Source organism: Scyliorhinus torazame, chromosome 2 (genome assembly GCF_047496885.1).
Source record: "Scyliorhinus torazame isolate Kashiwa2021f chromosome 2, sScyTor2.1, whole genome shotgun sequence".
Taxonomy (NCBI): Eukaryota; Metazoa; Chordata; class Chondrichthyes; order Carcharhiniformes; family Scyliorhinidae; genus Scyliorhinus; species Scyliorhinus torazame.
In genome coordinates this window covers 197204289-197218013 of record NC_092708.1, presented here as the reverse complement: position 1 = coordinate 197218013, position 13725 = coordinate 197204289, and the positions used below count along the sequence as shown (strand labels likewise).

Here is a 13725-nt window from a genome sequence, read left to right as displayed (position 1 = left end):
AAATCCTGTCCTCTTATTTGTGCCCAGTTTTAATTTCATCATCAGTTTCTGTGCATTCAGCTGTCTTGGTTCCTGAACTCTGGAATTGCTTCCTTAATCCTCTCCATCCATTAAATGTTTTGGTCACCTGTCCTGGTATCTCCTTAAGTGATTTTTGTTAACCTTTGTCTGATAATCTCCAAAGCATATGAGAAAATGGGTCTTTTGCTAAGCACCCAGAAAACTAAGGTCCTCTTCCAAGCAGCTCCCACAACACATTGATTAAGATCAACAATGAGATCCTGGATAATGTGAACTTTTTTCCCATAGATGTGCAAATTGGGTGGATTGGCTATGCTAAATGCCCATATTGTCCAAAAAAAGGTTAGGTGGGGTTATGGGGATAGGATGGAGGTGTGGACTTTGGTAGGGTGCTCTTTCCAAGAGCTGGTGCAGGCTCGATGGGCCGAATGGCCGCCTTCTGCACTGTAAATTCTATGATATCTTGGGAGCCTCCTCTTGATGAAGGCAGACATAGACGATGAAGTTCATTATCGTGTCCAACAACCAGCTCAGCTCTCAGCTGACTGAGGAAAAAAGTATTTGATGATCATCTCAAACCTGAGGTTAAGGTCATGGTTTACTTGGCAGCAGTGAACCCTGTATCCCCGTATGCTTCGGAAACTTGAACAACTTCCAGCGGAGAAGTACCACCAGCTATACCCTTGCAAGATCTTCCAAATCTGGTGACAAGAAAGGTGATCCAGCAGCAACGTCCTCTCCCAAGCCAATTTGACCAGCACTGAGGTGCTAATCATGCAAAACCAACTCTACTGGGTAGGAAATTTTGTTTGTATGCCTGACACCAGACTCCCGAAGCAACTGTTCTACTCTGCACTCAGTTGTGGCAGGAGATTCCCTGGAGGACAGTGGAAACATTTTAAGAATGTCCTCAAAGCATCCCTGAATAGATAAAACATCCATACCGACTCATGAGAGGTCCTGACTTGTGACTGAGAAAATGGAGAAGGCCTATTCGGAAAGGCACTGAGCACATTGAGAGACTTTGTCAGGATCACCAGAGACAAAGTTGAGGCATTGGTAGGAGCGCACAAACCTCCAAACAACTTATCTACCTAATCCTCCAAGCAAATATCATTGCATCAGACTTATGAGCCATCTCGGAACCCATCAAACCAGAGTGGCAGTAAGTCATCCCCGATCCCAAGGGACTGCTGGAGAACAAGAAGCCTGATAATCAGTACTGGGAAGGGCTTGGGACAATTTGTGACATTAAAGCCACTTTAAATGCACACTTGTTAATTGTGGTGCCTCCAGGCCACTGCTTGAGATCAGTTAAAACGGATCCCCAGATCTCCCTCATTGTTTCACCTTGTACCAAACGACATACTGATGTAAGATCAGAAATAGGAGCAGGAGTAGGCCACTTGGCCCATTGAGCATGCTCCTTCATTCAGTAAGATCATGACTGATCTTATTGTGGTCTCAATTTCACTCCCCCACAGTTCCTGCATAACCCTTGATTCCCATTTCAGTCAAAAATCTGTCTATCCCAACCTTGAATTTATTCAATGACTCAGCCCCCCGCTCGCCTGGGGTGAAGAATGCCAATGACTAATGACCTCTGATAGAAATTCCACCTTATTTCTATCTTAAATGGGAGACCCTGACTTGGAAATTCCCAAATTCTAGATTCAACAATGAGGGAAAACGCCCAGTCAGAATCTCTCATCCTGGTATAAATTTTGGCTGGAGATTTTCGAATTTGGATCTGAAAGTCACTTTATTAAACCTTGGAATTATTTTCTCAGTTTGATTGAAAGTAGTTTCCTGTTTCATTTATTGAAGCCTTTAAAACGCTTTTAATGTTGGAACCATGCAGGTATTTGACATTTGTTGATACTCCGCATATGAAAGAAGGCATTTAGAATGAAATGCTAGTCTTGCAGTAAATTACAGGCTTCGAGGTGAGTTTGCAAAACAGAAAAAAACCAGCAAGATTTGGGAGCAGGTGCGACCTTTAAAACGTGTGGGTTTTTTTAAAGTGCTGCAGGTTGGCCCGAGCACTGTGAAAATGTTGATCTTTGTTGCGCGTTATTTGAAAAGCCCTTTAAGAGTCCATTCCCATTGGTGTGGAGGAAGATCCATGCCGGTGTTTACAGCTTTCTTTCTTTCTCTCTCTCTCTTTCTCTCTGTCTGTCTTATCCTCCGCCCCCGGGAGTCGGTGCTTAAACACGCCGGGGATATAGCACTCGCTTTCCTGCTCGTTGCCGAGATGCTGCGCTCGCTGCGAGCCCAGGGATCCGCTCTCGGTGCACGGTGCCCCCGCCTTGGTCGCAGGCGGGCGAGGCAACACTGAACCAACCGTCGTTTACATCGATCTGCATAGGAAGGAGATAATCAAAGGCATTCATCTTCACACACCTGCCTCTGTCTCTGCGCCCTGCATCCTGCATAGACTGGATTCTCTCACACGCTTAGCAGCAGTCTGTTGTTTGAATGTTCCTCTGTTGAGCGGTCTTGAATTGCATGTTCCTGCAGTGAGGAAGCTACTGTTGGATGTTCCTGGATTGGGTATTACACCCTTGATCCACTTTGTGCAGCATGTTTCTCCACTGAGTGGACCAGTGTTGGATGTTCCTCTGTTGAGTAGCCAGTGTTGGACATTTATACGTTGAGTCGACCAGTGTTGGATGTTTCTCCATCACGTGGCCTACTGTTGGATGTTTCAGATACTGACTAGGGTGGGAGCAGACGAAGGTGGAAGAAGCCATGTACTTGCTGGACAACGAACCCTATCCCGAGATGATGAAGAGGGGGACTCCTCAGAGGAAGACCGTCTACCGGATCTCCCTCACTCTCGTCAAACGGGAGGCTGCCACGGCTGAGGCTGGCAGCAAACCTTCACCTTCTCCCCGATCTGAGGGGGCTCCAGACCGGCCAGGCTGTCCCAGCAGCGCCAACCAGTCCGGGAGCCAGTGCCCGGCCGAATGTAGTGAGGCGGAGGATGAGTTTGAGCCGCAAGCGAATCTTCGGAGCTTTCGGACCTTCAGCACCGGCCATCTGGAACTGGGCAGGCTGAAGGTGGCCAGGAGGTCCAGAGATCTGGGTTTCAAACTCAAGGAAAATCCAACCAAAGACCTGGTCACGTTGAGGTGTAGAGATGGGACTTCAGCTAGACCAAGCAGCATGCTGGCTACAGTGGATGTGGAACTAAAGAACAAGAAAAATTGGACCCATTGCACTGAGAGGTTGGGTACAGAGGCTGAATCCAGGGAACAGGTTACTGTGACTCCCAGTGTCTCGAACCAGGGAAAAGATCCACAAGAAGGCAAATCTTGCACTGAAGGAAGTAGAAGAGGAGATCCGGCCAAAGCCTTTTGTGTGAAAGAGTTCTCAACACCTTTACAGTCCATTAATACAGAGGCATCTTTTCCAAGGAAATCACCAAGAGCAAGTGGCAAGTCAGCTTTGAAGAAAATCGAGACAACCATCAAGAGAAACTCAAATGATTCATTGAAGAGTCCTTTAGGGGACAAAGAGCTAATCACAGTGTCACCTCCTGGTTCGGAGGCTGATTTCTCTAAGCACATTGCTCCAAAAGGAGAACATGGTTTACTATCTGTAGCCCCAGTAATGGGCTCATCTCTGCCAACCGATTGTTCAACCATTTGCATAGATGCCGTCAAACAAACTCCCCCAACGTCAATGGCAACAGACAAGAGGCATCCAAGTTTACTTCGAAGGAGCTTCAGCTTCAGACACTGGAATGGAGAACTAGTGAGGTTTAAAGCATTATCAAAGGAGAAACATCATGGTAGCTCCAGCTGTCTCTCTGGTGTGGAGACTGAAAGTGAATTCAAAGTACAAAAGCCAGAGTCTTACTGTGGGGAATCATTAACAAATGAGAAACGGAACACCTTAGACATTGGGGAAGTGCTGAACAAAACAGACCCACTCTCTGAGCCTGGACGGTGGGAGCGGGGAAAACGAAAGAACAGGACTTTAGACAACAGTGACATTCACAAGCTTTCTGAAAACCTGGAGATGGGGAAGGATGGCTTTTTAACAGGTGCCTTGAGGTCCAATTCCCAGGAGCACAAACTTTTCCGTTTTTTTACTGGCATTTTCTCAAAGCGCGATGGTACTTCAACACCTGTTTCAAGTCCTTATGGAAAATCACACCGGGATTATGTTGCCAAAGGATACGCTCGCAGCCAGAAGAAGGGTACACCGGTCCTTGAGCAGTCCAGCAGTGAGAGCATTGATGAAAATACTTCTCGAAACGGTATGGCTCTTTGATAAAACTGTGTAAAGTCTGATAGCTTCGACATTTTCTGAAAATTTGATCAGTGGCTTTGCTGCAATCCAGCAAGTCTTCAAAAATAAATAGTTAAAGGACTCGCCACTGGGTCACAAGTCAGAAAGTTAACGAATGCTTTGTCAGGGCCATGTGTTAATGTAGTGGGAAACAATGAGTTCACAAAATGCGTTACTGTGCTGTGTTTGTTAGTTAGGAAGGAATGTTAATAACTGCTGATGTTTGATTGACACTGAGGTGGCAGGTTGAGGTGTTTTCTACCATGGCATGAGGGCTTTTAGCTTTGAACGTGCAAGCCCCTAATGGATTGTACGCAGTTCCCTTTTAGAAGAAGAGAAAAACCCAGACAATTAGCCTTGAGCTGGCAGTTACATTGTGTATTCAGCAATCCACATGATGAGTGCTGGAAAGCTTGTAATTGCAGGATGGAAAAATATGTTAAGTATGGCATTACGCGAGCATCAGAATTTTGTGATATTGTACGGAGATGTATTTAATTTTAATGCATTTGTCTGGGTTTGAACAACACAAAGCATCAACTTTGTATATGACATATTTAAGTTGGAACTAATACTTGCAGTTGCGTTTTTATTGTTAATTTGTCTAGAAATTAAGAGTTGCATACATGACTGGTTGGCCCTTGTTTATCGGATAGATTTTAGAATTGTAAAACAGTGTTATCATTGATATTGTCATTATAGTTGTAATCCTGTCATCATTCCAAAACATTGCTCCATTTGAATGTTTAAATTATGTTTAAAGTGTATAGGATTGTGAAACTGCAAATCATGTTCTCCTTCTACCCAACAATGTTTTTGTTTTAAATCTCCCCTTATGTGTTGCACACTATTTTCTGTAGTCTTTATGTTGTAGGTACAATCATAACTGATTTTGACAAATACAAATGAGTTTTTGGTTGTCGTGTATTAATTAAATGTGTGTTTTTGAAAGAGAGAAAATACTGTAAAAATGAGTCATGGCCGAGCTTGTAGAGAATCAAAAAGGCTGCTGTAAATAAATGGAATCTAATACATTTTAGGACCTGTCAAATATTGGATAAGTTATTCATTTTCTAAAAGGCGACTGTCAGAGGTGGCATTTGATTTGTAGAAAGCCTTGTAATTTGGAATCAGATGGAGAACGTTATAACTACTCTGTCTGCCATGTTGAGATCTTTATCCACAGAAGATTAAGGTCACAGAGAATTAAGGTCAGGATCTGTTTAGGATTTGAAGCCTGCATGAATAGTCAATGGCATTCCAGATGTTGAGGGTAAACATTGGATACTGGCTTGGCAAAAATCAAATCCAAATTTGATGATGTCATCTGTGGTGGCTTGATGGTGAGATCTGAAAAGTGGAAAAGGTAATTTTGTGACAACTCGAGGCTAAAGGTACTTGAAATGATTTTGCATAAAAACTGAGAAGCACCATTATTTAATTCTCATATCCATACAGTGTTGTGGAGAGCAGGCACAGACGAAAACAAGCCAAATGGCACCTCCTGTGGTGTAACCATTCTGTGATTCTATGATACAGGGACATTATAAAACAAAGCATGACACTGAACCACATAAGGAAACAAGATCAGATGACCAAAAGGTTGTTCAAAGAAATAGGTTTTACGGAATGTCTTGAAGGAGGAAAGTAGAGTCTTAGGAAGGAAATTCCAGAGCTTAGGACCCAGGCAGTTTAAGACACAGCCACGAAAGGTGGAGCAACTAAAAAATCATGGATGCACAAGAGGCCACAATTAGGAGGAGTATATCTTAAAAGATTTGGGGGCTGGATGATATTATAGAGCTAGGGAGGGGCAAGGCTTTGGAGAGGTTTAAGACAAGGATGACAATTCCAAAATCAAGATGTTGCCTGATGGGGAGCCAATGAAGTTCAGTGAGCACAGGGTTGATGGGTGAGAGGGACTTGGTGTGCATTAGGTCATAGGTTACAGAGTTTTGGATAATCTCAAGTTTGCGGAGGATAGAATGTGGAAGACAGGACAGGAAAACATTGGAATAGTCGGGTCTCGAGGTAATAAACACACAAATGAATGCTGCAGGAGTGAAGTGATTAATGTGTTAGAATAAAAATACCATAGAAACTTTCATATTCAGACCCTGAGGTATGGTGCTAGAATTTATTGCAGTCTATCCTTCCAAAAAATATTTTGTATGCTTGACCATGTCAAAAGTTGCAGACAGCTTTTTCATCCTCTCCAATACTTGGATATTTTGAAATGAAAATGCCACTTATCTTAATCCACACTACTCCAAGCAGACATCTCCTTCAATGGGGAAGACAGGGTAATGCAGTGACATTTGGTTAGAATGTTGAATAGCCTGGCTTAAACCACTTGTTTGTACTCCCTCACCTAAATAACTTCTTGGAAACTAGTCATTCTCTCACCAAGAAACACATAGAGTAAATATTTGTTGTTGCTGGGATTCAAATTGAAATCTCTTCAGGTCACAAGTTGAGATCAAACTCCAGTGACAGTGCATGGTTCTCACGCCACCCAGCAGCTATTGGGTTAATTTTTGACAAATCCATCACTAGTTTCCCTTTGGGTCACCAATTACCTTCCATCCCTCTGCAGATGTACACTAAAAAAATGTTAATTCTCTTTTCAGAGCCCTGCATTTTCCAGATGGAAGAACACTAGTCAAGAAAGCAAACCTAATGTGTAGATTTAAATTATAAAAAATAGTATTGAATTAAATATCAACAACAAGTCCCTTTGACGTTCTACGCTATCCTCCTCACAATGCTTCCAAGTTTCGTTACATCTGCAAACTTTTGAAATTGTGCCGTATACATCAGCATCTAGGTCATTAATATATATCAGGAAAAGCAGGGGTCCCAACGCTGACCCCAGGGAATTCCCCTATAAACCTTCCTCTAGCTCAAAAAACATCCCTTGACCACTACTGTTTCCTGCTACTCAATCAATTTTGTATCCATGTTGTTCCTGTCCCTTTTATTTAATGAGTTATAATTTGGCTCATAATTCTGTTGTGTGACACTTCATCAATGTCTTTTGGAACTCCATGTACACCACATCAACAGCATCGCCCTTATCAACCCTCTGTTCCCTCTTCAACAAATTAGGGCAAGTTAGTTGAAACATGATTTTCCCTGAAAAAATCATGCTGGCTTTCTTTAATCTACTGATATCCATGTGACTATTTCTTTTGTCCCAAATTATTGTTTCATCCGGACATATTAATTATTTTATAGCATTATGTTTGTAGAATGTTTTTGCTATGTTTCTGGTCTGGCTGCTTAAATGCTATATTTGTGTATCACGGTACCGTAGACTGCTGGAACTTGATGGTTGAATGATTTATATTGTTTTAATTTTGAAAAAAACATTTTCCAATTCGGGAGGAATTTAGCGTGGCCAATCCACCTAGCCCACACATCTTTGGGTGTGGGGGTGAGACCCATGCAGACACCGGGGAGGGGGGGGGAAATGTGCAAATTCCACATGGACAGTGACCTGGGGCCGGGATCGAACCCAGGTCTTCAACGCCGTGAGACAGCAGTGCGAACCAACTGCGCCATCGTGCTGCCCTTTATATCATTTTAGTGATACCAATTACATTTATCTTAAATCTGTTACATTTACCATGATGACTGTTTGTTTGCCTTGATAATTAAATCAAACCCTGTGCAAAGTCTCTCAACATTACCACATACCCAGATCAGTATATTGTTAAGTGCACAGTACGTGTGGGATTGTGTGCTACAGATGCAGATTAATGAGCTGTGTGCTCTATGTTAGCTGTTGTCAGCTGGAGTTGCATTTTGAGGTGCATTTTTCTGAGACGAGATAGAGAAAAACCAGCCAGCGTGACAAATCCTGACCGACCTCCATGATCCTTGTTGTAGAAAATGCTTGTGTCCACGACGAGTAAGAGCAGGATGGGATTCAACCATGGTGCCCTTCCATTAACAGATAGCCTGCTGACATTTTCTGTCTAGACTTGCAGGCAAAGAATGGATGCTTAAATGAGGTACCAGAAGGCATTCGGTGTCTGGAAATGTACCTCAAAATGTGTCTGGACTTTCAGGAAATGGAGAAAAACATTACTGGCACATTTGATATTTCGGGAATTATTTTAATGCTGAAAGTTCTGTGTCTCTGTTCATTGTACAACAAGTAACAGCTTCTCCAAAGGACGGCAGGGTGTTGCGTGACCGATACAGTGAGCTGCGGTTGGGCAAATGTGTGGCAAGGTTCAGCCAGGATCATAATAATCTTTATTAGTGTCATATGTAGGCTTACATTAACACTGCAATGAAGTTACTGTGAAAATCCCCTTGTCGCCACCGTACAGCGCCTGTTTGGGTACACTGAGCAAGAATTCAGAATGTCCAATTCACCTAACACCTATATTCCATGCCAAACCTACAAATCTAGCAAAGGCTGACCAACTGCCCTAAAACACAGCCAGAAAATATATATTTTTTCACTGGCTTTGGACCTTAAATGGTATCATCAGAATAAGATAATAAGTATGCAAAAAATCTCAAAGGAAAGTTAAATGTTGAAGGAGCTAAATAAAACAAATGTAGTTTCAGTCTAAAAATTAAGACCTTTATTCAAAGGGACCGCAGACGTATGCTTCCTTGGAGAGCTATGAATTTTTCAATTAGAAATTTTGTAGTAGGATTCATTTTATTTTATTACTATTTTTATGTTTGTGTTTTAAAAAAATAAATTTAGAGTACCAAATACACTTTTTTTCAATTCCGGGGCAATTTAATGTGGCCAATCCACCTACCCTGCACATCTTTTGGGTTGTGGGAATGAGACCCACGCAGGCACGGGGAGAATGTGCGAACTCCACACAGAGTGACCCGGGACCGGGATCCCACCCGGGTCCTCGGCCCTGTGAGGCAGCAGTGCTAACCACTGCACCACTGTGCTGCCCATGTTTGTATTTTAAAAAAATATATATTTATTCAAATTTTTGAACAAATTTGCAACAAAACCGCTCCCCCCCCCCAACAAGAAAAAAGAAACAAGAACACGACAAGCAGAAATTATACATTGGATTTCCCCCATATACAATAACCCCCCCCCATATAACCGTAAAAAACACAAATAGGGAAACCCCCCACCTTAACCCAAATGCCACCCCAAAAGAATACCGGCCTCTTTCGCCTCCTGCACTCCCGGCTCGTCCGATACCCCAAATAATGCTAATCCCCAGCTTGGCTTGACCTGGGCGTTCACCATCTTGGACATAGTCCTCACAAAACCCCTCCAAAACCCATCCAGCGCCGGGCACAACCAGAACATATGGACGTGATTTGCTGGGCTCCCGAGCACCTCCCACATCTGTCCTCCACCCCAAAGAACCTACTCCATCCACCTCGCCCCTGTCATATGCGCTCTGTGAGTACTTTAAACTGTATTAGGCTGAGCCTGGCGCAAGTGGAGGAAGAAATAACCTTACTCAGGGCATCAGCCCACAGACCCTCATCTATCTCCTCCCCAAGCTCCTCCTCCCACTTGCCCTTTAACTCCTCCACCGAGGACTCCTCCTCTTCCTGCAGCTCCTGGTAAATCGCCAAAACCTTGCCTTCTCCAACCCATACACCCGAAATCACCCTGTCCTGACTCCTACGTGCCGGAAGCAACGTGAATTCCCTCACCTGCCGCCTCACAAACGCCCTCACTTGCATGTACCTGAAAGCGTTTCCCGGGGGTAGCCCAAACTTCTCCTCCAGCACCCCTAGGCTCGCAAACGTCCCATCGATGAACAGGTCCCCCATTCTTCTAATCCCTGCCCGATGCCAGCTCCGAAACCCCCCCCATCCATCCTTCCCACCGGACTCGTGGTGTACCTTGTCGGCGAGAGCGGCAGCGGTGCCGTCACCAGCGCCCTCAGGCTCATGCCCACACAGGACGCCATCTCTAGCCTCTTCCACACCACCCCCTCTCCCTCCATTAGACACTTACGGATCATCGCCACATTGGCTGCCCAATAATAGCCACATAAATTAGGCAGCGCCAGCCCCCCCCTGTCCCTGCTACGCTCCAGAAGCACCCTCTTCACCCTCGGGGTCTTATTCGCCCACACAAATCCCATGATGCTCCTGCTTACCCGTTTGAAAAAGGCCTTGGGGATCAGAATGGGAAGGCACTGGAACACAAAGAGAAACCTCGGAAGGACCGTCATTTTGACCGACTGCACCCTACCCGCTAGTGAGAGTGGCAGCATACCCCATCTTTTAAAATCCTCCTCCATCTGCTCCACCAACCGCGTCAAATTGAGCTTGTGCAGGGCCCCCCAACTCCTAGCTACTTGGATCCCCAGGTACCGAAAGCTCCTCTCCGCCCTCTTCAGCGGTAGCTCGTCTATCCCCCTTCCCTGGTCCCCTGAATGCACCACAAAGAGCTCACTCTTCCCTACGTTGAGTTTATACCCCGAAAAGTCCCCAAACTCCCTAAGGATCCGCATGACCTCCACCATCCTCCACTGGATCCGCAACATGCAACAACAGGTCAACGGCATACAACGACACACGGTGTTCCTCTTCCCCCCCCCCCGAACCAATCACCTCCATTTCCTGGACTCCCTCAGTGCCATGGCCAGCAGCTCAATTGCCAGTGCAAACAACAAGGGGGATAAGGGGCACCCCTGTCTCATCCCCCGGTACAGCCGAAAGTACTCCGACCTCCGCCGGTTCGTAGCCACACTCGCCGCCGGGGCTCTATATAGCAGCCTGACCCAACTGATGAACCCCCCCCCCGAACCCAAATCTCCGCAACACTTCCCAAAGATACTCCCACTCCACCTGATCAAAGGCCTTCTCCGCGTCCATTGCTGCCACTACCTCCGCTTCCCCCTCCACTGAGGGCATCATAATCACATTGAGGAGCCTCCGCACATTTGTATTTAGCTGCCTACCCTCCACATATCCCGTCTTATCCTCATGATTCACCCCCGGGACACAGTCCTCAATTCTCGTAGCCAGCACCTTCGCCAGCAACTTAGCGTCAATATTGAGGAGCGAGATCGGTCTGTATGACCCACATTGCAATGGATCCTTGTCCCGCTTCAAAATCAAAGAAATCAGTGCTCTGGACATTGTCGGGGGCAAGGTCCCCTCCTCTGTCGCCTTATTAAAAGTCCTCACTAGCAACGGGCCCAGCAGGTCCACGTATTTCCTGTAAAATTCAACCGGGAACCCATCCGGCCCCGGGGCCTTCCCCGCCTGCATGCTCCCCAATCCTTTAACCAGCTCCTCCAGCCCAATCGGCGCCCCAAACCAGCCACCTCCTCCTCCACCCTCGGGAACCTCAGCTTATCCAGAAATCGTCGCATCCCCTCCTCCCCCGCTGGGGGCTCAGACCTGTACAGATCCCCATAGAAGTCCCTAAATACCTCGTTTATTCTCACCGCACTCCGCACCGTATTCCCCCCTCAATCCCTAACTCCACCAATCTCCCTCGCTGCCTCCCTCTTACGAAGCTGATGTGCCAGCATCCGACTCGCCTTCTCCTCATACTCGTACGTCGCCCCCTGTGCTTTCCTCCACTGTGCCTCTGCTTTCCCCGTGGTCAACAGGTCGAATTCTGTCCTGGAGGTTCCGTCGCTCCCTAAGTAGCCCCTCCTCGGGGGCCTCTGCATAACTCCTGTCCACCCTTAAAATCTCCCCCACCAACCTCTCCCTCTCCCTCCTCTCTCCCTTCTCCCTGTGGGCCCTAATGGAGCTTAGTTCTCCCCTGACCACCATCTTCAACGCCTCCCAGACTACCCCCACCTGCACCTCCCCGTTGTCGTTGGCCTCCAAGTATCTTTCAATACACCCCCGCACCTGCCCGCACACCCCCTCATCTGCCAACAGTCCCACATCGAGGCGCCACAGCGGGCGCTGGTCCCTCTTCGCCCCCAACTCCAGCTCCACCCAATGCGGGGCGTGGTCCGAGATGGCTATGGCCGAATATTCCGTTCCCTCCACTTTCGGGATTAGCGTCCTACTCAAAATGAAAAAATCTATCCGGGAGTCGTCTCTGGACGTGGGAAAAGAAGGAAAATTCCCTGGCCAGCGGCCTGGCAAACCTCCATGGATCCACTCCCCCCATCTGGTCCATAAACCCCCTGAGCACCTTGGCCGCAGCCGGCCTCTTACCCGTCCTGGACCTAGAATGGTCCAGTGCTGGGTCCAGCACCGTGTTGAAGTCCCCCCCCATTATCAAGCTTCCTACCTCCAGATCCAGAATCCGACCCAGCATGCGTTTCATAAATCCGGCATCATCCCAATTCGGGGCATATACGTTCACCAGTACCACCCGCAACCCCTGCAACCTACCACTCACCATCACATATCGGCCTCCATTATCAGCTACAATATTCAGTGCCTCGAACGACACCCGCTTTCCCACCAGTATTGCAACCCCTCTGTTCTTTACATCCAGCCCTGAATGAAAGATCTGCCCTACCCATCCCTTTCTCAGCCTAATCTGATCTGCCACCTTCAGATGTGTCTCCTGGAGCATAACCATGTCTGCCTTCAGTCCCTTTAAGTGCGCGAACACCCGGGCCTTCTTGACCGGCCCGTTCAGGCCCCTCACATTCCAAGTTATCAGTTGGATCGGGGGGGCGACCCCCCCCCCCCCCTGCCGACTAGCCATCTCTTTTTCTAGGCCAGCCACATGCCCGCGCCTCCCGCACCCTACAGTCCCCCAGGCGTCGGACCCCCGCCCCGGCCACCTCTCCTACTTCCAGCTCCCCTTTAGCCAATGCAGCAGCAACCCAGCCCCCCCCCCCCCCAGGCGAGATCCTCATCCAGCCATTTTGCTCCCCCCATGACACTCCCGCAAGTCAGCTGACTCCTGCTGACCCCGGCCTCTCCCGCCATTCCATCGACCCTCCAGTGTGGGAATCCCCCCACCCTTTGGCAGTCAGTGTGCGCTCCTCTCCAGCACTGCCCTTCCCCCCTCGGCCCCACTCTCATCCTTCCCTAAAGCGGGAAAAAGCCCGCGCTTTCCATCTGAGCCAGCCCCGCCCCCTCTGGCGCAGCTCCTTTTTGCGCCCTTACCACAACTCCCCATGCCCGGGCCTCCACCCCCTCCTTTTCCTCCGTGGGGCCCTGCCCCTCCATCATCGACGGCCACACTCTCCCACAGCCCCCACATCAAATCCCTTCACCCATCCCCACCCAGCACCAAAACAAAAAGAACCATCCCCAAATGCAGTAAACACAGTAAACATCCCTCCACGACAAACCCTCAGTTTGAGTCCAACCTTTCAGTCTGGATAAAGTTCCATGCCTCCTCAGGCGTTTCAAAATAGTGGTGCCGATCTTGGAACGTGACCCAAAATCGCGCTGGCTGCAGCATTCCGAATTTCACCCCCTTCCGATGGAGCACCGCCTTAGCCCGTTTAA

At 47.3% G+C, this 13725-nt stretch overlaps 1 protein-coding gene across 8 annotated transcripts in view; it reads left to right on the top strand.

Annotated features, from left to right (window-relative positions):
- The window catches only part of agap1 (ArfGAP with GTPase domain, ankyrin repeat and PH domain 1), a 1093107-nt gene that overhangs the window by 426939 nt on the left and 652443 nt on the right, over nt 1–13725 (top strand). For 3 of the 8 annotated variants that reach the window (XM_072482181.1, XM_072482190.1, XM_072482173.1), the window contains exon 1: nt 2206–4288. The exons of 3 other annotated variants lie outside the window; for them this stretch is intronic. In XM_072482181.1, the coding sequence (XP_072338282.1) occupies nt 2773–4288 (1516 nt within the window). In that variant the 5' untranslated portion in view covers nt 2206–2772. Of the gene's footprint in view, nt 1–2204; nt 4289–13725 lie in introns of those variants that run through there. 2 more of the 8 variants (XM_072482209.1, XM_072482200.1) reach the window with 2 other exon arrangements.